Source organism: Babylonia areolata, chromosome 17 (assembly GCF_041734735.1).
Source record: "Babylonia areolata isolate BAREFJ2019XMU chromosome 17, ASM4173473v1, whole genome shotgun sequence".
Lineage (NCBI taxonomy): Eukaryota > Metazoa > Mollusca > Gastropoda > Neogastropoda > Buccinidae > Babylonia > Babylonia areolata.
This window is the reverse complement of record NC_134892.1, coordinates 25,607,527-25,635,026: the sequence shown is the minus strand read 5'-3', so window position 1 is coordinate 25,635,026 and position 27,500 is coordinate 25,607,527. Positions and strand designations below refer to the sequence as shown.

Here is a 27,500-nt window from a genome sequence, read left to right as displayed (position 1 = left end):
GCCTTCTGGTAGTGGTCATCTGCTTTATTGATTAGCTCCCTTTCACGTTCCAGCTCTCTCTGTTTCTCTTGTTCTCTCTGGAAAGAACAGTGAACAGCTGTTAAACTACAGACACAAAGTACACACAGTCTGTCTGGAATGAAGATGGACAGCTGTTAAACTACAGACACAAAGTACACACAGTCTGTCTGGAATGAAGATGGACAGCTGTTAAACTACAGACACAAAGTACACACAGTCTGTCTGGAATGAAGATGGACAGCTGTTAAACTACAGACACAAAGTACACACAGTCTATCTCTCTGGAATGAAGATGAACAGCTGTTAAACTACAGACACAAAGTACACACAGTCTATCTCTCTGGAATGAAGATGAACAGCTGTTAAACTACAGACACAAAGTACACACAGTCTATCTCTCTGGAATGAAGATGGACAGCTGTTAAACTACAGACACAAAGTACACACAGTCTGTCTGGAATGAAGATGGACAGCTGTTAAACTACAGACACAAAGTACACACAGTCTGTCTGGAATGAAGATGAACAGCTGTTAAACTACAGACACAAAGTACACACAGTCTGTCTGGAATGAAGATGAACAGCTGTTAAACTACAGACACAAAGTACACACAGTCTGTCTGGAATGAAGATGAACAGCTGTTAAACTACAAACACAAAGTACACACAGTCTATCTCTCTGGAATGAAGATGGACAGCTGTTAAACTACAGACACAAAGTACACACAGTCTATCTCTCTGGAATGAAGATGGACAGCTGTTAAACTACAGACACAAAATACACACAGTCTATCTGGAATGAACAGTGAACAGCTGTTAAACTACAGACACAAAGTACACACAGTCTGTCTGGAATGAAGATGGACAGCTGTTAAACTACAAACACAAAGTACACACAGTCTGTCTGGAATGAAGATGGACAGCTGTTAAACTACAGACACAAAATACACACAGTCTATCTGGAATGAACAGTGAACAGCTGTTAAACTACAGACACAAAGTACACACAGTCTATCTCTCTGGAATGAAGATGGACAGCTGTTAAACTACAGACACAAAGTACACACAGTCTGTCTGGAATGAAGATGGACAGCTGTTAAACTACAAACACAAAGTACACACAGTCTGTCTGGAATGAAGATGAACAGCTGTTAAACTACAGACACAAAGTACACACAGTCTGTCTGGAATGAAGATGAACAGCTGTTAAACTACAGACACAAAGTACACACAGTCTGTCTGGAATGAAGATGGACAGCTGTTAAACTACAGACACAAAGTACACACAGTCTGTCTGGAATGAAGATGAACAGCTGTTAAACTACAAACACAAAGTACACACAGTCTGTCTGGAATGAAGATGAACAGCTGTTAAACTACAGACACAAAGTACACACAGTCTGTCTGGAATGAAGATGAACAGCTGTTAAACTACAAACACAAAGTACACACAGTCTGTCTGGAATGAAGATGAACAGCTGTTAAACTACAGACACAAAGTACACACAATCTGTCTGGAATGAAGATGGACAGCTGTTAAACTACAGACACAAAGTACACACAGTCTGTCTGGAATGAAGATGGACAGCTGTTAAACTACAGACACAAAGTACACACAGTCTGTCTGGAATGAAGATGGACAGCTGTTAAACTACAGACACAAAGTACACACAGTCTGTCCGGAATGAAGATGAACAGCTGTTAAACTACAGACACAAAGTACACACAGTCTGTCTGGAATGAAGATGAACAGCTGTTAAACTACAAACACAAAGTACACACAGTCTATCTCTCTGGAATGAAGATGGACAGCTGTTAAACTACAGACACAAAGTACACACAGTCTATCTCTCTGGAATGAAGATGGACAGCTGTTAAACTACAGACACAAAATACACACAGTCTATCTGGAATGAACAGTGAACAGCTGTTAAACTACAGACACAAAGTACACACAGTCTGTCTGGAATGAAGATGGACAGCTGTTAAACTACAGACACAAAGTACACACAGTCTGTCTGGAATGAAGATGGACAGCTGTTAAACTACAGACACAAAGTACACACAGTCTGTCTGGAATGAAGATGGACAGCTGTTAAACTACAGACACAAAGTACACACAGTCTGTCTGGAATGAAGATGGACAGCTGTTAAACTACAGACACAAAGTACACACAGTCTGTCTGGAATGAAGATGGACAGCTGTTAAACTACAGACACAAAGTACACACAGTCTATCTCTCTGGAATGAAGATGGACAGCTGTTAAACTACAGACACAAAGTACACACAGTCTATCTCTGGAATGAAGATGGACAGCTGTTAAACTACAGACACAAAGTACACACAGTCTGTCTGGAATGAACAGTGAACAGCTGTTAAACTACAGACACAAAGTACACACAGTCTGTCTGGAATGAAGATGGACAGCTGTTAAACTACAGACACAAAGTACACACAGTCTGTCTGGAATGAAGATGAACAGCTGTTAAACTACAGACACAAAGTACACACAGTCTGTCTGGAATGAAGATGGACAGCTGTTAAACTACAGACACAAAGTACACACAGTCTATCTCTCTGGAATGAAGATGAACAGCTGTTAAACTACAGACACAAAGTACACACAGTCTGTCTGGAATGAAGATGAACAGCTGTTAAACTACAGACACAAAGTACACACAATCTGTCTGGAATGAAGATGGACAGCTGTTAAACTACAGACACAAAGTACACACAGTCTGTCTGGAATGAAGATGGACAGCTGTTAAACTACAGACACAAAGTACACACAGTCTGTCTGGAATGAAGATGGACAGCTGTTAAACTACAGACACAAAGTACACACAGTCTGTCCGGAATGAAGATGAACAGCTGTTAAACTACAGACACAAAGTACACACAGTCTGTCTGGAATGAAGATGAACAGCTGTTTAACTACAAACACAAAGTACACACAGTCTATCTCTCTGGAATGAAGATGGACAGCTGTTAAACTACAGACACAAAGTACACACAGTCTATCTCTCTGGAATGAAGATGGACAGCTGTTAAACTACAGACACAAAATACACACAGTCTATCTGGAATGAACAGTGAACAGCTGTTAAACTACAGACACAAAGTACACACAGTCTGTCTGGAATGAAGATGGACAGCTGTTAAACTACAGACACAAAGTACACACAGTCTGTCTGGAATGAAGATGGACAGCTGTTAAACTACAGACACAAAGTACACACAATCTGTCTGGAATGAAGATGGACAGCTGTTAAACTACAGACACAAAGTACACACAGTCTGTCTGGAATGAAGATGGACAGCTGTTAAACTACAGACACAAAGTACACACAGTCTATCTCTCTGGAATGAAGATGGACAGCTGTTAAACTACAGACACAAAGTACACACAGTCTATCTCTCTGGAATGAAGATGGACAGCTGTTAAACTACAGACACAAAGTACACACAGTCTGTCTGGAATGAACAGTGAACAATTGTTTCTATAACACATCCAGCAACAACACTCACATTTACCTGTTTCTCCAACAACAACACTCACATTTACCTGTTTCTCCAACAACAACACTCACATTTTCCTGTTTCTCCAACAACAACACTCACATTTACCTGTTTCTCCAACAACAACACTCACATTTTCCTGTTTCTCCAACAACAACACTCACATTTTCCTGTTTCTCCAACAACAACACTCACATTTACCTGTTTCTCCAGCAACAACACTCACATTTACCTGTCTCTCCAGTCGTTTCTTTAACACACCCAGCTACAACACGTCATATTACCTGTTTCTCCAGTCATTTCTCCAACATATCCAGCAACAACAATCACATTCAACTGTATAAATTTACCTGTTTCTCCAGCAACAACAGTCACATTTACCTATTTCTCCTGTCATTTCTCTAACACACCCAGCAACAACAATCACATTCACCTATATAAATTTACCTGTTTCTCCAGCAACAACAGTCACATTTACCTGTTTCTCCAGTCATTTCTCTAACACACCCAGCAACAACAATCACATTCAACTGTATAAATTTACCTGTTTCTCCAGCAACAACAGTCACATTTACCTATTTCTCCAGTCATTTCTCTAACACACCCAGCAACAACAATCACATTCAACTGTATAAATTTACCTGTTTCTCCAGCAACAACAGTCACATTTACCTATTTCTCCAGTCATTTCTCTAACACACCCAGCAACAACAATCACATTCAACTGTATAAATTTACCTGTTTCTCCAAAAACAACAGTCACATTTACCTATTTCTCCTGTCATTTCTCTAACACACCCAGCAACAACAATCACATTCACCTGTATAAATTTACCTGTTTCTCCAGCAACAACAGTCACATTTACCTATTTCTCCTGTCATTTCTCTAACACACCCAGCAACAACAATCACATTCACCTGTATAAATTTACCTGTTTCTCTAGCAACAAGTCACATTTACCTGTTTCTCCAGTTGTTTCTCTAACACACCCAACAACAACAGTCACATTTACCTGTTTCTCCAGTTGTTTCTCTAACACACCCAACAACAACAATCACATTTACCTGTATAAATTTACCTGTTTCTCCAAAAACAACAACAGTCAAATTTACCTGTTTCTCCAGCAACAACAGTCACATTTACCTGTTTCTCCTGTCATTTCTCTAACACACCCAGCAACAACAATCACATTCACCTGTATAAATTTACCTGTTTCTCCAACAACAACAGTCACATTTACCTGTTTCTCCTGTCATTTCTCTAACACACCCAGCAACAACAATCACATTCACCTATATAAATTTACCTGTTTCTCCAACAACAACAACAGTCAAATTTACCTGTTTCTCCAGCAACAACAGTCACATTTACCTGTTTCTCCTGTCATTTCTCTAACACACCCAACAACAACAGTCACATTTACCTATTTCTCCTGTCATTTCTCTAACACACCCAGCAACAACAATAACATTCACCTGTATAAATTTACCTGTTTCTCCAACAACAACAGTCACATTTACCTATTTCTCCTGTCATTTCTCGAACACACCCAGCAACAACAATAACATTCACCTGTATAAATTTACCTGTTTCTCCAACAACAACAGTCACATTTACCTATTTCTCCTGTCATTTCTCTAACACACCCAACAACAACAGTCACATTTACCTATTTCTCCTGTCATTTCTCTAACACACCCAGCAACAACAATCACATTCACCTGTATAAATTTACCTGTTTCTCCAACAACAACAGTCACATTTACCTATTTCTCCTGTCATTTCTCTAACACACCCAGCAACAACAATCACATTCACCTGTATAAATTTACCTGTTTCTCCAACAACAACAGTCACATTTACCTATTTCTCCTGTCATTTCCCAGCAACAAGTTGCATTTACCTGATTCTCCAGTCATTACCAAACAGCAACAGTCACATTTACTGTTAAAAATTACCTGTTTTTCCAGTCGTTTCTTCTGTCGGTACGCCTGCACCCGGGCCTGTTTCTCCTCCTCTGCTTGTTTCTTCAGCTGTTCTTCTTCGGCCTTCAGCTGCTCCTGTGGATAACAGTAATAATAATGAGGATAATAATAATAATAATAATAATGATGACGATGATGATGATACTACTACTACTACTACTACTACTAATAATGATGATGATCATGATGATGATGATTCAGTAATGATAATGATGATGATAATGATACTACTACTACTAACAAGAAGAAGAAGAATGTACTCATACAGCACACAATAGCTCTCAGCACATAACATGAAACATTATGTACAACAGCACATAAGGATAAAGAAGAAAAAATAAACAAGAGAAAAAAATCAAAGACAATACTACAAATTGAAAACATGAACAATCACACCAAAACAGCACAAAATATGCCCTACAGATGCACACACACACACACACACACACACACACACACACACACATTCTAGCACACACACACACACAGATGCACGCACACACAGAGTAAACACCCACAAACATGCACACTACATGAAGACTTCAATAGGAACAAAACATGCACACTACATGAAGACTTCAATAGGAACAAAACATGCACACGACATGAAGACTTCAATAGGAACAAAACATGCACACTACATGAAGACTTCAATAGGAACAAAACATGCACACTACATGAAGACTTCAACAGGAACAAAACATGCACACGACATGAAGACTTCAATAGGAACAAAACATGCACACTACATGAAGACTTCAACAGGAACAAAACATGCACATGACATGAAGACTTCATCAGGAACAAAACATGCACACGACATGAAGACTTCAATAGGAACAAAACAAACACTACATGAAGACTTCAATAGGAACAAAACATGCACACGACATGAAGACTTCAATAGGAACAAAACATGTACACTGCATGAAGACTTCAACAGGAACAAAACAAACATGACATGAAGACTTCAATAGGAACAAAACATGCACACGACATGAAGACTTCAATAGGAACAAAACAAACACTACATGAAGACTTCAATAGGAACAAAACAAACACTACATGAAGACTTCAATAGGAACAAAACAAACACTACATGAAGACTTCAATAGGAACAAAACAAACACTACATGAAGACTTCAACAGGAACAAAACAAACACGACATGAAGACTTCAATAGGAACAAAACAAACACTACATGAAGACTTCAACAGGAACAAAACAAACACGACATGAAGACTTCAATAGGAACAAAACAAACACTACATGAAGACTTCAATAGGAACAAAACAAACACTACATGAAGACTTCAATAGGAAAGAAACATGTACACTGCATGAAGACTTCAACAGGAACAAAACATGTACACTGCATGAAGACTTCAATAGGAACAAAACATGCACACGACATGAAGACTTCAACAGGAACAAACAAACACTACATGAAGACTTCAACAGGAACAAAACATGTACACTACATGAAGACTTCAACAGGAACAAAACATGTACACTGCATGAAGACTTCAATAGGAACAAAACAAACACTACATGAAGACTTCAACAGGAACAAAACATGCACTACATGAAGACTTCAACAGGAACAAAACATGCACACCACATGAAGACTTCAACAGGAACAAAACATGTACACTGCATGAAGACTTCAATAGGAACAAAACAAACACTACATGAAGACTTCAACAGGAACAAAACATGCACACCACATGAAGACTTCAATAGGAACAAAACAAACACTACATGAAGACTTCAATAGGAACAAAACAAACACTACATGAAGACTTCAATAGGAACAAAACATGCACACTGCATGAAGACTTCAATAGGAACAAAACAAACACTACATGAAGACTTCAATAGGAACAAAACAAACACTACATGAAGACTTCAATAGGAACAAAACATGTACACTGCATGAAGACTTCAACAGGAACAAAACATGCACACTACATGAAGACTTCAACAGGAACAAACAAACACTACATGAAGACTTCAATAGGAACAAAACATGCACACGACATGAAGACTTCAATAGGAACAAAACAAACACTACATGAAGACTTCAATAGGAACAAAACATGCACACGACATGAAGACTTCAATAGGAACAAAACAGGCACACTACATGAAGACTTCATCAGGAACAAAACAAACACTACATGAAGACTTCAATAGGAACAAAACAAACACTACATGAAGACTTCAATAGGAACAAAACAAACACTACATGAAGACTTCAATAGGAACAAAACGTGTACACTGCATGAAGACTTCAATAGGAACAAAACAGGCACACTACATGAAGACTTCAACAGGAACAAAACAAACACTACATGAAGACTTCAATAGGAACAAAACAAACACTACATGAAGACTTCAATAGGAACAAAACATGTACACTGCATGAAGACTTCAATAGGAACAAAACATGTACACTGCATGAAGACTTCAACAGGAACAAAACAAACACTACATGAAGACTTCAATAGGAACAAAACAAACACTACATGAAGACTTCAATAGGAACAAAACAGGCACACGACATGAAGACTTCATCAGGAACAAAACAAACACTACATGAAGACTTCAACAGGAACAAAACATGCACACGACATGAAGACTTCAATAAGAAAAAAACAAACACGACATGAAGACTTCATCAGGAACAAAACAAACACTACATGAAGACTTCAATAGGAAAACAGGCACACGACATGAAGACTTCATCAGGAACAAAACAAACACTACATGAAGACTTCAACAGGAACAAAACATGCACACGACATGAAGACTTCAATAGGAACAAAACAAACACGACATGAAGACTTCAATAGGAACAAAACATGCACACGACATGAAGACTTCAACAGGAACAAAACAAACACTACATGAAGACTTCAATAGGAACAAAACATGCACACGACATGAAGACTTCAATAGGAACAAAACAGGCACACTACATGAAGACTTCAATAGGAACAAAACAAACACTACATGAAGACTTCAACAGGAACAAAACATGCACACTACATGAAGACTTCGTCAGGAACAAAACAAACACTGCATGAAGACTTCAAGAGGAACAAAACATGCACACGACATGAAGACTTCAATAGGAACAAAACATGCACACGACATGAAGACTTCAATAGGAACAAAATAGGCACACTACATGAAGACTTCATCAGGAACAAAACAAACACTACAAGAAGACTTCATCAGGAACAAAACAAACACTACATGAAGACTTCAATAGGAACAAAACAAACACTACATGAAGACTTCAATAGGAACAAAACAGGCACACTACATGAAGACTTCAACAGGAACAAAACGTGTACACTGCATGAAGACTTCAATAGGAACAAAACAGGCACACTACATGAAGACTTCAACAGGAACAAAACAAACACTACATGAAGACTTCAATAGGAACAAAACAAACACTACATGAAGACTTCAATAGGAACAAAACATGTACACTGCATGAAGACTTCAATAGGAACAAAACAGGCACACTACATGAAGACTTCAACAGGAACAAAACAAACACTACATGAAGACTTCAATAGGAACAAAACAAACACTACATGAAGACTTCAATAGGAACAAAACAGGCACACGACATGAAGACTTCATCAGGAACAAAACAAACACTACATGAAGACTTCAACAGGAACAAAACATGCACACGACATGAAGACTTCAATAGGAACAAAACAAACACGACATGAAGACTTCATCAGGAACAAAACAAACACTACATGAAGACTTCAATAGGAACAAAACAGGCACACGACATGAAGACTTCATCAGGAACAAAACAAACACTACATGAAGACTTCAACAGGAACAAAACATGCACACGACATGAAGACTTCAATAGGAACAAAACAAACACGACATGAAGACTTCAATAGGAACAAAACATGCACACGACATGAAGACTTCAACAGGAACAAAACAAACACTACATGAAGACTTCAATAGGAACAAAACATGCACACGACATGAAGACTTCAATAGGAACAAAACATGCACACTACATGAAGACTTCAACAGGAACAAAACAAACACGACATGAAGACTTCAACAGGAACAAAACATGCACACTACATGAAGACTTCGTCAGGAACAAAACAAACACTGCATGAAGACTTCAAGAGGAACAAAACATGCACACGACATGAAGACTTCAATAGGAACAAAACAAACACTACATGAAGACTTCAATAGGAACAAAACAAACACTACATGAAGACTTCAATAGGAACAAAACATGCACACGACATGAAGACTTCAATAGGAACAAAACAAACACTACATGAAGACTTCAATAGGAACAAAACAAACACTACATGAAGACTTCAATAGGAACAAAACAAACACTACATGAAGACTTCAACAGGAACAAAACATGCACACGACATGAAGACTTCAATAGGAACAAAATAAACACTACATGAAGACTTCAATAGGAACAAAACAAACACTACATGAAGACTTCAATAGGAACAAAACATGCACACTACATGAAGACTTCAACACGAACAAACAAACACTACATGAAGACTTCAATAGGAACAAAACAAACACCACATGAAGACTTCAATAGGAACAAAACATGCACACGACATGAAGACTTCAATAGGAACAAAACAAACACTACATGAAGACTTCAATAGAAACAAAACATGCACACTACATGAAGACTTCAATAGGAACAAAACAAACACAACATGAAGACTTCAACAGGAACAAAACATGCACACTACATGAAGACTTCAATAGGAACAAAACATGCACACTACATGAAGACTTCAATAGGAACAAAACATGCACACTACATGAAGACTTCAATAGGAACAAAACATGCACACTACATGAAGACTTCAACAGGAACAAAACAAACACTACATGAAGACTTCAATAGGAACAAAACATGCACACTACATGAAGACTTCAATAGGAACAAAACAAACACTACATGAAGACTTCAACAGGAACAAAACATGCACACTACATGAAGACTTCAACAGGAACAAACAAACACTACATGAAGACTTCAATAGAAACAAAACAAACACGACATGAAGACTTCAATAGGAACAAAACATGTACACTACATGAAGACTTCAATAGGAACAAAACAAACACTACATGAAGACTTCAATAGGAACAAAACATGCACACTACATGAAGACTTCAATAGGAACAAAACATGCACACGACATGAAGACTTCAACAGGAACAAAACAAACACTACATGAAGACTTCAACAGGAACAAACAAACACTACATGAAGACTTCAATAGGAACAAAACATGCACACGACATGAAGACTTCAATAGGAACAAAACATGCACACGACATGAAGACTTCAACAGGAACAAAACAAACACGACATGAAGACTTCAACAGGAACAAAACAAACACTACATGAAGACTTCAACAGGAACAAAACATGCACACGACATGAAGACTTCAACAGGAACAAACAAACACTACATGAAGACTTCAATAGGAACAAAACAAACACGACATGAAGACTTCAACAGGAACAAAACATGCACACGACATGAAGACTTCAATAGAAACAAAACATGCACACGACATGAAGACTTCAACAGGAACAAAACAAACACTACATGAAGACTTCAATAGGAACAAAACAAACACGACATGAAGACTTCAATAGGAACAAAACATGCACACTACATGAAGACTTCAATAGGAACAAAACATGCACACTACATGAAGACTTCAACAGGAACAAAACAAACACGACATGAAGACTTCAATAGGAACAAAACATGCACACTACATGAAGACTTCAATAGGAACAAAACATGCACACTACATGAAGACTTCAACAGGAACAAAACAAACACTACATGAAGACTACACTACAAGGAACTAACTGTCCTGCCTGAACATTACACTACACTACACACTAAACACTACACTACAAGGAACTAACTGTCATGCCTGAACATTACATTACACTACACTACACTACACACTAAACATTACACTACACTACAAGGAACTAACTGTTCTACCTGAACATTACACAACACTACACAACAAACACTACATTATACTAAACACCACAATACAAGGAACTGTCCTGCCTGAACACTACACTACACTAAACACTACACTACACTAAACATTACACTACAAGGAACTAACTGTCCTGCCTGAACATTACATTACATTACACACTACACTAAACACTACACTACAAGGAACTAACTGTTCTACCTGAACATTACACTACACTACACTAAACACTACACTACACTATATTACAAGGAACTAACTGTCCTGCCTGGACACTACACTACACAACACACTAAACTACACACTACACTAAACACTACACTACACTACACTACACACTACACTAAACACTACACTACAAGGAACTAACTGTCCTGCCTGAACATTACACTACACTACACTGTACTAAACACTACACTACACTACAAGGAACTAACTGTCCTGCCTGAACATTACACTACACTACACTGTACTAAACACTACACTATACTAAACACTACATTACACTAAACAGTACACTACAAGGAACTAACTGTTCTGCTGAACATTACATTACACTACACTACACACTACACTACACTAAACACTACAAGGAACTAGCTGTCCTGCCTGAACATTACACTACACAACACACTAAACACTACACTATACTAAACACTACACTACAAAGAACCAACTGTTCTGCCTGAACATTACATTACACTACACACTAAACACTACACTAAACACTACACTACAAGGAACTAACTGTCCTGCCTGAACATTACAATACACAACACACTAAACTCTACACTACACTACACTAAACTACAAGGAACTAACTGTCCTGCCTGAACATTACACAACACACTAAACACTACCCTACACTAAACACTACACTACAAGGAACTAGCTGTCCTGCCTGAACATTACATTACACTACACAACACACTAAACACTACACTACACTAAACACTACACTACAAGGAACTAACTGTTCTGCCTGAACACTACACTATTCCACATTACACACTAAACACTACACTACACTAAATACTATACTACAAGGAACTAATTTCTGCCTGAACACAACACTACACAACACTACGCTACACTACACTGCACAGCACAGCACAGCACTTCCCTTCATTACACTACACTACACCACACAGCACAACACTGCACATTACCACACTACACTACACTGCATTGCACAGCACTACACTACACTACGCCACACTGCACAGCACTACGCTACACTATACAACACAATACTAAACTAAACAACATTACTCTACACTACACTACAGGCTCTGACTGTTCTGCCTGTACAATACAATACAATACAATACAATACATCTTACCAATCTTTCCTCTTCTGCTTTCCGTCGTTTCTCTTCTCTCTCTGCCTTCAGACGTGCCCTTTCTGCTGCTCTCTCTTCCATGTCTGTACATCACACATTTCTACATGTCACACATTTCTTTATCTGTACATCACACATTTCATTATCTGTACATCACACATTTCTACATGTCACACATTTCTTTGTACATTACACATTTCTTTATCTGTACATCATACATTTCTACATGTCATACATTTCCATATCTGTACATCACACATTTCATTATCTGTACATCACACATTTCATTATCTGTACATCACACATTTCTACATGTTACACATTTCTTTGTCTGTACATTACACATTTCTTTATCTGTACATCATACATTTCTACATGTCAAACATTTCCATATCTGTATATCACATGTTTCTACATGTCTGTACATCACACATTTCTACATGTCATACATTTCTTTATCTGCACATCACATATTACTACATGTCACACATTCCTTTATCTGCACATTACACATTTCTACATGTCATACATTTCTTTATCTGCACATTACACATTTCTACATGTCATACATTTCTTTATCTGTACATTACACACTTCTACATGTCATACATTTCTTTATCTGCACATCACATATTTCTACAGGTCATACATTTCTTTATCTGCACATTACACATTTCTACATGTCATACATTTCTTTATCTGCACATTACACATTTCTACATGTCACACATTTCTTTATCTGTACATCACACATTTCTACATGTCATACATTTCTTTATCTGTACATCACACATTTCTACATGTCACACATTACTTTATCTGTACATCACACATTTCTACAAGTCACACATTTCTTTATCTGTATATCACATATTTCTACATGTCATTCATTTCTTCAACTGCACATTACACATTTCCTTATCTGTACATCACAGATTTCTACATGTCACACATTTCTTTATCTGTATATCACACATTTCTACATGTCATACATTTCTTTATCTGTATATCACACATTTCTAAATGTCTGACTTCAATATCTGCATATCAAACACACACACACACACACACACACACACGCACAAAGAGACACAGACACAACACACACACACACACACACTAACTTTTGAGCACACGGAGGTACTTGGTGTTGCTGGCAGAGGATGGTGCAGTGACTTCACTGCCACATGGTGTGGACACTGTGCTGCACACCTCAGTCCTGAACACATGTACTGACACTGTGCTACACACCTCAGTCCTGAACACACATGTATTGACACTGTGCTACACACCTCAGTCCTGAACACACACATGTTTTGACACTGTGCTACACACCTCAGTCCTGAACACATGTTTTGACACTGTGCTACACACCTCAGTCCTGAACACACACATGTATTGACACTGTGCTACACACCTCAGTCCTGAACACATGTACTGACACTGTGCTACACACCTCAGTCCACCTCAGTCCTGAACACATGTATTGACACTGTGCTACACACCTCAGTCCTGAACACACACATGTATTGACACTGTGCTACACACCTCAGCCCTGAACACACACATGTATTGACACTGTGCTACACACCTCAGTCCTGAACACATGTATTGACACTGTGCTACACACCTCAGTCCTGAACACACACATGTATTGACACTGTGCTGCACACCTCAGTCCTGAACACATGTATTGACACTGTGCTACACACCTCAGTCCTGAACACACACATGTATTGACACTGTGCTACACACCTCAGTCCTGAACACACACATGTATTGACACTGTGCTACACACCTCAGTCCTGAACACACACATGTATTGACACTGTGCTACACACCTCAGTCCTGAACACACACATGTATTGACACTGTGCTACACACCTCAGTCCTGAACACGCACATGTATTGACACTGTGCTACACACCTCAGTCCTGAACACATGTACTGACACTGTGCTACACACCTCAGTCCTGAACACATGTATTGGCACTGTGCTACACACCTCAGTCCTGAACATACACATGTATTGACACTGTGCTACACACCTCAGTCCTGAACACACACATGTATTGACACTGTGTTACACACCTCAGTCCTGAACACATGTATTGACACTGTGCTACACACCTCAGTCCTGAAAACATGTATTGACACTGTGCTACACACCTCAGTCCTGAACACATGTACTGACACTGTGCTACACACCTCAGTCCTGAACACACACATGTATTGACACTGTGCTGCACACCTCAGTCCTGAACACACACATGTATTGACACTGTGCTACACACCTCAGTCCTGAACACATGTATTGACACTGTGCTACACACCTCAGTCCTGAACACACACATGTATTGACACTGTGCTACACACCTCTCTATGCCTGAACACATGTTGACACTGTGCTACACACCTCAGTCCTACACAAATGTATTGACACTGTGCTACACCCATCCTGACACACAGTGCACACTCTGACACACAGTAACACATGTATTGACACTGTGCACCACACCTCAGTCCTGAACACACATGTATTGACACTGTGCTACACACCTCAGTCCTGAACACACATGTATTGACACTGTGCTCACACCTCAGTCCTGAACACACACATGTATTGACACTGTGCTACACACCTCAGTCCTGAACACACATGTATTGACACTGTGCTACACACCTCAGTCCTGAACACACACATGTATTGACACTGTGCTACACACCTCAGTCCTGAACACATGTATTGACACTGTGCTACACACCTCAGTCCTGAACACATGTTTTGACACTGTGCTACACACCTCAGTCCTGAACACATGTATTGACACTGTGCTACACACCTCAGTCCTGAACACACACATGTATTGACACTGTGCTACACACCTCAGTCCTGAACACACATGTATTGACACTGTGCTACACACCTCAGTCCTGAACACATGTATTGACACTGTGCTACACACCTCAGTCCTGAACACATGTATTGACACTGTGCTACACACCTCAGTCCTGAACACATGTATTGACACTGTGCTACACACCTCAGTCCTGAACACACACATGTATTGACACTGTGCTGCACACCTCAGTCCTGAACACACATGTATTGACACTGTGCTACACACCTCAGTCCTGAACACATGTATTGACACTGTGCTACACACCTCAGTCCTGAACACATGTATTGACACTGTGCTACACACCTCAGTCCTGAACACACATGTATTGACACTGTGCTGCACACACCTCAGTCCTGAACACATGTATTGACACTGTGCTACACCCTCATCCTGAACACATGTATTGACACTGTGCTCACACTCAGTCCTGACACATGTATTGACACTGTGCTACACACCTCAGTCCTGAACACATGTATTGACACTGTGCTACACACCTCAGTCCTGAACACATGTATTGACACTGTGCTACACACCTCAGTCCTGAACACATGTATGACACTGTGCTACACACCTCAGTCCTGAACACACACATGTATTGACACTGTGCTACACACCTCAGTCCTGAACACATGTATTGACACTGTGCTACACACCTCAGTCCTGAACACATTATGACACTGTCTACACACCTCAGTCTGACACTATGACACTGTGCTGCACACTCAGTCCTGAACACACACATGTATTGACACTGTGCTACACACCTCAGTCCTGAACACATGTATTGACACTGTGCTACACACCTCAGTACTGAACACATGTATTGACACTGTGCTACACACCTCAGTCCTGAACACATGTACTGACACTGTGCTACACACCTCAGTCCTGAACACACACATGTATTGACACTGTACTACACACCTCAGTCCTGAACACATGTACTGACACTGTGCTACACACCTCAGTCCTGAACACATGTACTGACACTGTGCTACACACCTCAGTCCTGAACACACACATGTATTGACACTGTACTACACACCTCAGTCCTGAACACACACATCTATTGACACTGTGCTACACACCTCCGTCCTGAACACACACATGTATTGACACTGTGCTACACACCTCAGTCCTGAACACACACATGTATTGACACTGTGCTACACACCTGAGTCCTGAACACACACATGTATTGACACTGTGCTGCACACCTCAGTCCTGAACACATGTATTGACACTGTGCTACACACCTCAGCCCTGATCACACACATGTATTGACACTGTGCTACACACCTCAGCCCTGAACACACACATGTATTGACACTGTACTACACACCTCAGTCCTGAACACATGTATTGACACTGTGCTACACACCTCAGTCCTGAACACAGGTATTGACACTGTGCTACACACCTCAGCCCTGAACACACACATGTATTGACACTGTGCTGCACACCTCAGTCCTGAACACACACATGTATTGACACTGTGCTACACACCTCAGTCCTGAACACACACATGTACTGACACTGTGCTGCACACCTCAGCCCTGAACACATGTATTGACACTGTGCTACACACCTCAGTCCTGAACACACACATGTACGGACACTGTGCTACACACCTCAGTCCTGAACACATGTATTGACACTGTGCTACACACCTCAGTCCTGAACACACACATGTATTGACACTGTGCTACACACCTCAGTCCTGAACACACATGTACTGACACTGTGCTACACACCTCAGTCCTGAACACACACATGTATTGACACTGTGCTACACACCTCAGTCCTGAACACACATGTACTGACACTGTGCTACACACCTCAGTCCTGAACACACACATGTATTGACACTGTGCTACACACCTCAGTCCTGAACACATGTATTGACACTGTGCTACACACCTCAGTCCTGAACACATGTATTGACACTGTGCTACACACCTCAGTCCTGAACACACACATGTATTGACACTGTGCTACACACCTCAGTCCTGAACACACACATGTACTGACACTGTGCTACACACCTCAGTCCTGAACACATGTATTGACACTGTGCTACACATATCAGTCCTGAACACATGTATTGACACTGTGCTACACACCTCAGTCCTGAACACACACATGTATTGACACTGTGCTACACACCTCAGTCCTGAACACATGTATTGACACTGTGCTGCACACCTCAGTCCTTAACACACACATGTATTGACACTGTGCTACACACCTCAGTCCTGAACACATGTACTGACACTGTGCTACACATATCAGTCCTGAACACATGTATTGGCACTGTGCTACACACCTCAGTCCTGAACACACGTACTGACACTGTGCTACACACCTGACTACACCTACTGACATCTTACTGCACACCTGACCTGACCACATACCTGATGCCTCACCACATATACCTGTCACACCTGTGAGTATCTTCCCATATCTGTCACACCTGTGAGCATCTCCCCATAATATCTGTCACACCTGTGAGTATCATCCCATAATATCTGTCACACCTGTGAGTATCTCCCCAAAATATCTGTCACACCTGTGAGTATCATCCCATAATATCTGTCACACCTGTATCTTCCCATAATATCTGTCACACCTGTAAGTATCATCCCATAATATCTGTCACACCTGTGAGCATCTCCCCATAATATCTGTCACACCTGTGAGTATCTTCCCATAATATCTGTCACACCTGTATTTCCCCATAATATCCATCACACCTGTAAGTATCTCCCCATAATATCTGTCCTACCTGTAAATATCTCCTCATAATACCTATGTCCCACCTGTATCTCCTCATAATATCTGTCACACCTGTGAGCATCTCCCCATAACATCTGTCTTACCTGTAAGCATCTCCTTGTGATACCTGTGTCACACCTGTGAACATTTCCCCATAATATCTGTCACACCTGTATCTCCCCATAATATCTGTCACATCTGTATCTTCCCACAATACCTGTCACACCTGTGAGCATCTCCCAGTAACATCTGGCACACCTGTATCTCCCCATATGTCACACCTGTGAGTATCTCCCCATAATATATGTCACACCTGTGAGCATCTCCCAATAACATCTGTCACACCTGTAAGTATCTCCCCATAACATCTGTCACACATGTACGTATATCCTCATGATACCTATGTCACACCTGTGAGTATCTTCCCATAATCTCTGCCACACCTGTATGCATCTCCTCATGATACCTATGTCACACCTGTATCTTCCCATAATATCTGTCACACCTGTGAGTATCTTCCAATAATATCTGTCACACTTGTGAGTATCTTCCCAAAATATCTGTCACACCTGTGAGTATCTTCCCATAATATCTGTCACACCTGTAAGCATCTCCTCATGATACCTATGTCACACCTGTGAGTATCTCCACCGTCAGAAGCCATCTTTTTGGAGGATGTGTTGGACACGGTTCTGCCAGGTACACAGCTGTCTCCTTTCTTTCCATGCTTGTGGCCATTCCCATCAGGCACTGCTTCAGTTGCTGGGACTGGAGCACCTGTCACCAAGACAACCACGTTAATGTGTTCTGTCAATGTGTGTCACACACCATGACACAACTGTCCATGTGTTACATCAGTGTGTGTCACATACCATAAAATATGTGTCGATGTGTTACGACAGTGTGTGTCACACCATGAAATGCATGTTGATGTGTTACGACAGTGTGTGTCACACCATGAAATGCATGTTGATGTGTAAAGACAGTGTGTGTCACACCATGAAGTATGTGTTGATGTGTTATGACAGTGTGTGTCACACCATGAAGTATGTGTTGATGTGTTATGACAGTGTGTGTCACACCATGAAGTATGTGTTGATGTGTTATGTCAGTGTGTGTCACACCATGAAATGCATGTTGATGTGTTATGTCAGTGTGTGTCACACCATGAAATGCATGTTGATGTGTAAAGACAGTGTGTGTCACACCATGAAATGCATGTTGATGTGTTATGTCAGTGTGTGTCACACCATGAAATGCATGTTGATGTATAAAGACAGTGTGTGTCACACCATGAAATGCATGTTGATGTGTTATGTCAGTGTGTGTCACACCATGAAATGTATGTTGATGTGTAAAGACAGTGTGTGTCACACCATGAAATGCATGTTGATGTGTAAAGACAGTGTGTGTCACACCATGAAGTATGTGTTGATGTGTTATGACAGTGTGTGTCACACCATGAAGTATGTGTTGATGTGTTATGACAGTGTGTGTCACACCATGAAGTATGTGTTGATGTGTTATGACAGTGTGTGTCACACCATGAAATGCATGTTGATGTGTAAAGACAGTGTGTGTCACACCATGAAGTATGTGTTGATGTGTTATGACAGTGTGTGTCACACCATGAAATGCATGTTGATGTGTAAAGACAGTGTGTGTCACACCATGAAGTATGTGTTGATGTGTTATGACAGTGTGTGTCACACCATGAAGTATGTGTTGATGTGTTATGACAGTGTGTGTCACACAATGAAATGCATGTTGATGTGTAAAGACAATGTGTGTCACACTTTGAAATGCATGTTGATGTGTTATGTCAGTGTGTGTCACACTTTGAAATGTATGTTGATGTGTAAAGACAGTGTGTGTCACACCATGGAATGCATGTTGATGTGTAAAGACAGTGTGTGTCACACCATGAAATGCATGTTGATGTGTAAAGACAGTGTGTGTCACACCATGAAATGCATGTTGATGTGTCATGACAGTGTGTGTCACACCATGAAATGCATGTTGATGTGTAAAGACAGTGTGTGTCACACCATGAAATGCATGTTGATGTGTCATGCCAGTGTGTGTGTGTCACACCATGAAATTCATGTTGTGTCATGACAGTGTGTGTCTCACACCATGAAATTCATGTTGATGTGTCATGACAGTGTGTGTCACACCATTAAATTCGTGTTGATGTGTCATGACAGTGTGTGTCACACCATGAAATTCATGTTGATGTGTCATGACAGTGTGTGTCACACCATGAAATTCATGTTGATGTGTCATGACAGTGTGTGTCACACCATGAAATTCATGTTGATGTGTCATGACAGTGTGTGTCACACCATGAAATGCATGTTGATGTGTCATGACAGTGTGTGTCATACACACACCATGACTGGGTGGGTTCAAACCTCCCATGGGGCAAGGCTGACCATGTTACCACATGAAGCAGTACCCACTCTGTGTGTGCGCCGATGCCAGCTGCACCAGTTGTTTCTGGTGATCGTGTTGTTGCCGTGTGAACACCAGTTGTTTCTGGTGATCGTGTTGTTGCCGTGTGAACACCAGTTGTTTCTGGTGATCGTGTTGTTGCCGTGTGAACACCAGTTCGTCAATCATCCGTTGCTGCTCCTTGAGTGCCACCTGTTGTTCATGCAGCAGTTTCTGTTGGGCCGTGAAGCGGTGCTCCAGGTTGTTGACCACGTAGTGACGCTTCATCCACGGCTGGGTCCCAAAGCGCCGCCGTACCTGACACACATCACATCTTACCTGACAAGGTCACATCACACACCTTTACAGAACAAAGGTCCCTAAGCACTGGCATACCTGACAACACACACCTTATCTGACATGACTTTACATAACAAAGGTCTCAAAGTGCTGGCATCCTAACACACAGCACACACCTTCACTTTACAGGTCATATCACATGACTTTACATAACAAAGGTCTCAAAGTGCTGGCATCCTAACACACAGCACACACCTTCACTTTACAGGTCATATCACATGACTTTACATAACAAAGGTCTCAAAGTGCTGGCATCCTAACACACAGCACACACCTTCACTTTACAGGTCATATCACATGACTTTACATGACAAAGGTCTCAAAGTGCTGGCATCCTAACACACAGCACACACCTTCACTTTACAGGTCATATCACATGACTTTACATAACAAAGGTCCCAAAGTGCTGGCATCCTAACACACAGCACACACCTTCACTTTACAGGTCATATCACATGACTTTACATAACAAAGGTCCCAAAGTGCTGGCATCCTAACACACAGCACACACCTTCACTTTACAGGTCATATCACATGACTTTACATAACAAAGGTCTCAAAGTGCTGGCATCCTAACACACAGCACACACCTTCACTTTACAGGTCATATCACATGACTTTACATAACAAAGGTCCCAAAGTGCTGGCATCCTAACACACAGCACACACCTTCACTTTACAGGTCATATCACATGACTTTACATAACAAAGGTCCCAAAGTGCTGGCATCCTAACACACAGCACACACCTTCACTTTACAGGTCATATCACATGACTTTACATAACAAAGGTCTCAAAGTGCTGGCATCCTAACACACAGCACACACCTTCACTTTACAGGTCATATCACATGACTTTACATAACAAAGGTCTCAAAGTGCTGGCATCCTAACACACAGCACACACCTTCACTTTACAGGTCATATCACATGACTTTACATAACAAAGGTCTCAAAGTGCTGGCATCCTAACACACAGCACACACCTTCACTTTACAGGTCATATCACATGACTTTACATAACAAAGGTCTCAAAGTGCTGGCATCCTAACACACAGCACACACCTTCACTTTACAGGTCATATCACATGACTTTACATAACAAAGGTCTCAAAGTGCTGGCATCCTAACACACAGCACACACCTTCACTTTACAGGTCATATCACATGACTTTACATGACAAAGGTCTCAAAGTGCTGGCATCCTAACACACAGCACACACCTTCACTTTACAGGTCATATCACATGACTTTACATAACAAAGGTCCCAAAGTGCTGGCATCCTAACACACAGCACACACCTTCACTTTACAGGTCATATCACATGACTTTACATAACAAAGGTCTCAAAGTGCTGGCATCCTAACACACAGCACACACCTTCACTTTACAGGTCATATCACATGACTTTACATAACAAAGGTCCCAAAGTGCTGGCATCCTAACACACAGCACACACCTTCACTTTACAGGTCATATCACATGACTTTACATAACAAAGGTCTCAAAGTGCTGGCATCCTAACACACAGCACACACCTTCACTTTACAGGTCATATCACATGACTTTACATAACAAAGGTCCCAAAGTGCCGGCGTACCTGACATGCAAGCCTTTGGATTTACAGGTCATATCACATGACTTTACATAACAAAGGTCCCAAAGTGCCGGCGTACCTGACATGCAAGCCTTTGGATGTGTGTATGTCCAGCATGACACATGTAAGCCTTTGGATGTGTGTATGTCCAGCATGACACATGTAAGCCTTTGGATGTGTGTATGTCCAGCATGACACATGTAAGCCTTTGGATGTGTGTATGTCCAGCATGACACATGTAAGCCTTTGGATGTGTGTATGTCCAGCATGACACATGTAAGCCTTTGGATGTGTGTATGTCCAGCATGACACATGTAAGCCTTTGGATGTGTGTATGTCCAGCATGACACATGTAAGCCTTTGGATGTGTTTATGTCCAGCATGACACATGTAAGCCTTTGGATGTGTGTATGTCCAGCATGACACATGTAAGCCTTTGGATATGTCCAGAATGATGTATGTAAGCTTTTGGATGTGTATGTGTCCAGAATGACACACATAAGCCTTTGATTGAGTGTCTAGAATGACGCATGTAAGCCTTTGGATGTGTTTGCATCCAGATATGCATGTAAGCCTTTAGGATATGTCAGATGTATGAAGCCTTGGATGTGTAAGCCTTTGATTGAGTATCTAGAATGATGCATGTAAGCCTTTGGATGTGTATGCATCCAGAATGATAAACGTAAACCTTTGGATATGTCCAGAATGACACATGTAAGCCTTTGGATGTGTGAGTGTCTAGAATGATGCATATAGGCCTTTGGATATGTGTGTGTATACAGTGATGTTATGAAAGCCTTGGGATGTGTAAACCTTTGTGCATGTGCCAAGAATGATGCATGTAAGTCTTTAATGTGTATGAGTCTAGGATGATATACGTAAGCCTTTGGGTGTATGTGTCCAGGATGATGCATGTAAGCCTCTGGGTGTGTCTAGAATGACACGTGTAAGCCTCTGGATGTGTATCTGTCCAGAATGATGTATGTAAGCCTTTGGATGTGTACATGTCTAGAATGATGTATGTAAGCCTTTGGATGTGTACATGTCTAGAATGATGTATGTAAGCCTTTGGATGTGTACGTGTCTAGAATGATGAATGTAAGCCTCTGGATGTGTACGTGTCTAGAATGATGAATGTAAGCCTCTGGATGTGTACGTGTCTAGAATGATGAATGTGAGCCTCTGGATGTGTACGTGTCTAGAATGATGAATGTGAGCCTCTGGATGTGTACGTGCCTAGAATGATGTATGTAAGCCTCTGGATGTGTACATGTCTAGAATGATGAATGTGAGCCTTTGAATATGTATGTGTCTAAGTATGCAACAGTGGTGTGCATATGTAGGTACATGAATTTATTCAACTAGATTATGTTCACATTTGTACTCCTCTTGACATGAGTGATCTGATGATACCTAACACCTTGACATTAGTGTCTTTTTGATCCATCACACCATGACATCAGTGATCTGATGACACCTCACACCATGACATCAGTGTCCTGATGTCACCCCACACCTTGACATCAGTGATCTGATGACACCTCAAACCATGACATCAGTGATCTGGTGACACCTCAAGACATGACATCTCTGATCTCATGTCACCTCACATTATGACATCAGTGATCTGGTGACACCTCAAGACATGACATCAGTGATCTGATGACACCTCAAACCATGACATCAGTGATCTGGTGACACCTCACACCTTGACATCAGTGATCTGGTGACACCTCACACCATGACATCAGTGATCTAGTGACACCTCAAGACATGACATCTCTGATCTCATGTCACCTCACACTATGACATCAGTGATCTGATGACACCTCAAGACATGACATCAGTGATCTGGTGACACCTCAAGACATGACATCAGTGATCTGATGACATCTGAAGACATGACATCTCTGATCTGATGTCACCTCACACCATGACATCAGTGATCTGATGTCACCTCACACCATGACATCAGTGTCACGATGACACATCACACCATGACACCAGTGTCATGATGACACCTCACACCATGACATCAGTGTCGTGATGACACCTCACACCATGACATCAGTGTCGTGATGACACCTCACACCATGACATCAGTGTCATGATGACACCTCACACCATGACATCAGTGTCATGATGACACATCACACCATGACATCAGTGTCATGATGACACCTCACACCATGACATCAGTGTCATGATGACACCTCACACCATGACATCAGTGTCGTGATGACACCTCACACCATGACATCAGTGTCGTGATGACACCTCACACCATGACATCAGTGTCATGATGACACCTCACACCATGACATCAGTGTCGTGATGACACCTCACACCATGACATCAGTGTCATGATGACACCTCACACCATGACATCAGTGTCATGATGACACATCACACCATTACATCAGTGTCATGATGACACCTCAAGACATGATATCAGTGAGCTGATGACACCTCAAGACATGACATCAGTGTTATGATGATACATCATTCCTTACCTTGACATCAGAGTATTCCGATGATACCTCACACCATGACATCAGTGTCATGATGACATGTCATTCCTTACCTTGACATCAGAGTGTTCTGATGACACCTCACACCATGACATAGTAATCTGATGACATGTCATGCCTTACCTTGACATCAGAGTGTTCCGATGACACTTCACACCATGACAGTGATCTGATGATACGTCATGCCTTACCTTGACATCAGAGTGTTCTGATGACACCTCACACCATGACATCAGTGATCTGATGACATGTCATGCCTTACCTTGACATCAGAGTGTTCCGATGACACCTCACACCATATCATCAGTGATCTGATGACACGTCATGCCTTACCTTGACATCAGAGTGTTCCGATGACACCTCACACCATGACAGTGATCTGATGATACGTCATGCCTTACCTTGACATCAGAGTGTTCAGATGACACCTCACACCATGACATCAGTGTCATGATGACACGTCATGCCTTACCTTGACATCAGAGTGTTCCGATGACACCTCAGTGCCGACCTCCAGGTCTGGATGGCTATCCCCGCCCTGCATAAAGGCAGACAACTCCTCCTTACTCATGTGGGCGTGTCTGCGGGTGATCTGCCAACCCTGGCTGGGCCTCCTCTGACCTTGACCTTGACCTCCACACTGACTAGTGCTGGCACTGCTCAGTGAAGACGGGGGGCGGGAGGAGGGGCAGGAGGAAGGGGTGCTCTCCCCTTCCCACGCTCTGCGTGGTTCCGGCTGGTTCCAATCCTCAGCCTGGGAGGGAAGGGTGTTTGTTTTTTTCTGATACATTTTTAACATTTCAAATGTGTATAAACAAGAAGAGATCATTTTAAACTTATTGCACACTTCAATGATAGCCTAAGTCATCCTATCTGAATGACTTATGTGAATCTCTAATATCATGTGCACACATCAAGTGTCTGTGTTGCTGGTCAGTGTAGATGTTAGACTTACACACACAGTGTGACATGTTTGTGTTGTTGATAAGTGTGCACATCACACTTGTCAGACTGACACACACAGTGTGACATGTTTGTGTTGTTGATAAGTGTGCACATCACACTTGTCAGACTGACACACAGTGCACGTCACTTTAGGTCAGACTGACACACACAGTGTGACGTGTCTGCGTTGCTGATAAGTGTGCACGTCACTATATGTCAGACTGACACACACAGTGTGATGTGTCTGCGTTGCTGATAAGTGTGCACGTCACTGTATGTCAGACTGACACACACAGTGTGACGTGTCTGCGTTGCTGATAAGTGTGCATGTCACTATATGTCAGACTGACACACACAGTGTGACGTGTCTGCGTTGCTGATAAGTGTGCATGTCACTATATGTCAGACTGACACACACAGTGTGATGTGTCTGCATTGCTGATAAGTGTGCATGTCACTATATGTCAGACTGACACACACAGTGTGACGTGTCTGCGTTGCTGATAAGTGTGCATGTCACTGTATGTCAGACTGACACACACAGTGTGATGTGACAGTGAAGGTGATGTCAGGACCATCAACAACATTCTCATCGTCTTTCCTCTCCTCTCTCTTTCTCACACACATACACACACATGTGTGCATACACACACACACACACACACACACACACAAACACACACACACACACACACATGCTCACACACACCCACACAACCAAACTCACAAGCACCACCACCCCCAACTACCCATGAATGTAGAATGACGACTGACCACTTCAGCATGACGACGGCCTACGCCCTCCCTGTCTCCTCTCTTCCTGCCCTCCCCCTTGCCCCCCCCAGTCCGCTGGTCATCCTCTGTGGGCCCCACCCCTTCAGCCACGGCTGTCAGCAGGTTCATCATCTTGCTGCGGGTCGTTTCCTGGGCACGCACCAACTCCTGCCGCTCCTGCTCCTGGCTTACAAAGTCCCGCCACGCCACAAAGTATCTGCCC

At 41.4% G+C, this 27,500-nt stretch overlaps 1 protein-coding gene across 3 annotated transcripts in view; it reads right to left on the bottom strand.

Moving 5' to 3' along the window:
* LOC143291781 (uncharacterized) overlaps window positions 1-27,500 on the bottom strand; it is a 70,496-nt gene that overhangs the window by 22,116 nt on the left and 20,880 nt on the right. Inside the window, exons 9-17 of one of the 3 annotated variants that reach the window (XM_076601935.1) lie at window positions 27,278-27,500; window positions 26,031-26,312; window positions 21,250-21,388; window positions 21,100-21,210; window positions 19,273-19,414; window positions 14,081-14,214; window positions 12,957-13,039; window positions 5,501-5,602; window positions 1-77 (exon numbers count right to left, since the gene is read on the bottom strand). The exon at window positions 1-77 is cut by the window's left edge and continues 102 nt beyond it; the exon at window positions 27,278-27,500 is cut by the window's right edge and continues 42 nt beyond it. In XM_076601935.1, the coding sequence (XP_076458050.1) occupies window positions 1-77; window positions 5,501-5,602; window positions 12,957-13,039; window positions 14,081-14,214; window positions 19,273-19,414; window positions 21,100-21,210; window positions 21,250-21,388; window positions 26,031-26,312; window positions 27,278-27,500 (1,293 nt within the window). Of the gene's footprint in view, window positions 78-5,500; window positions 5,603-12,956; window positions 13,040-14,080; window positions 14,215-19,272; window positions 19,415-21,099; window positions 21,389-26,030; window positions 26,313-27,277 lie in introns of all 3 variants that reach the window. The other 2 variants (XM_076601932.1, XM_076601934.1) reach the window with 2 other exon arrangements.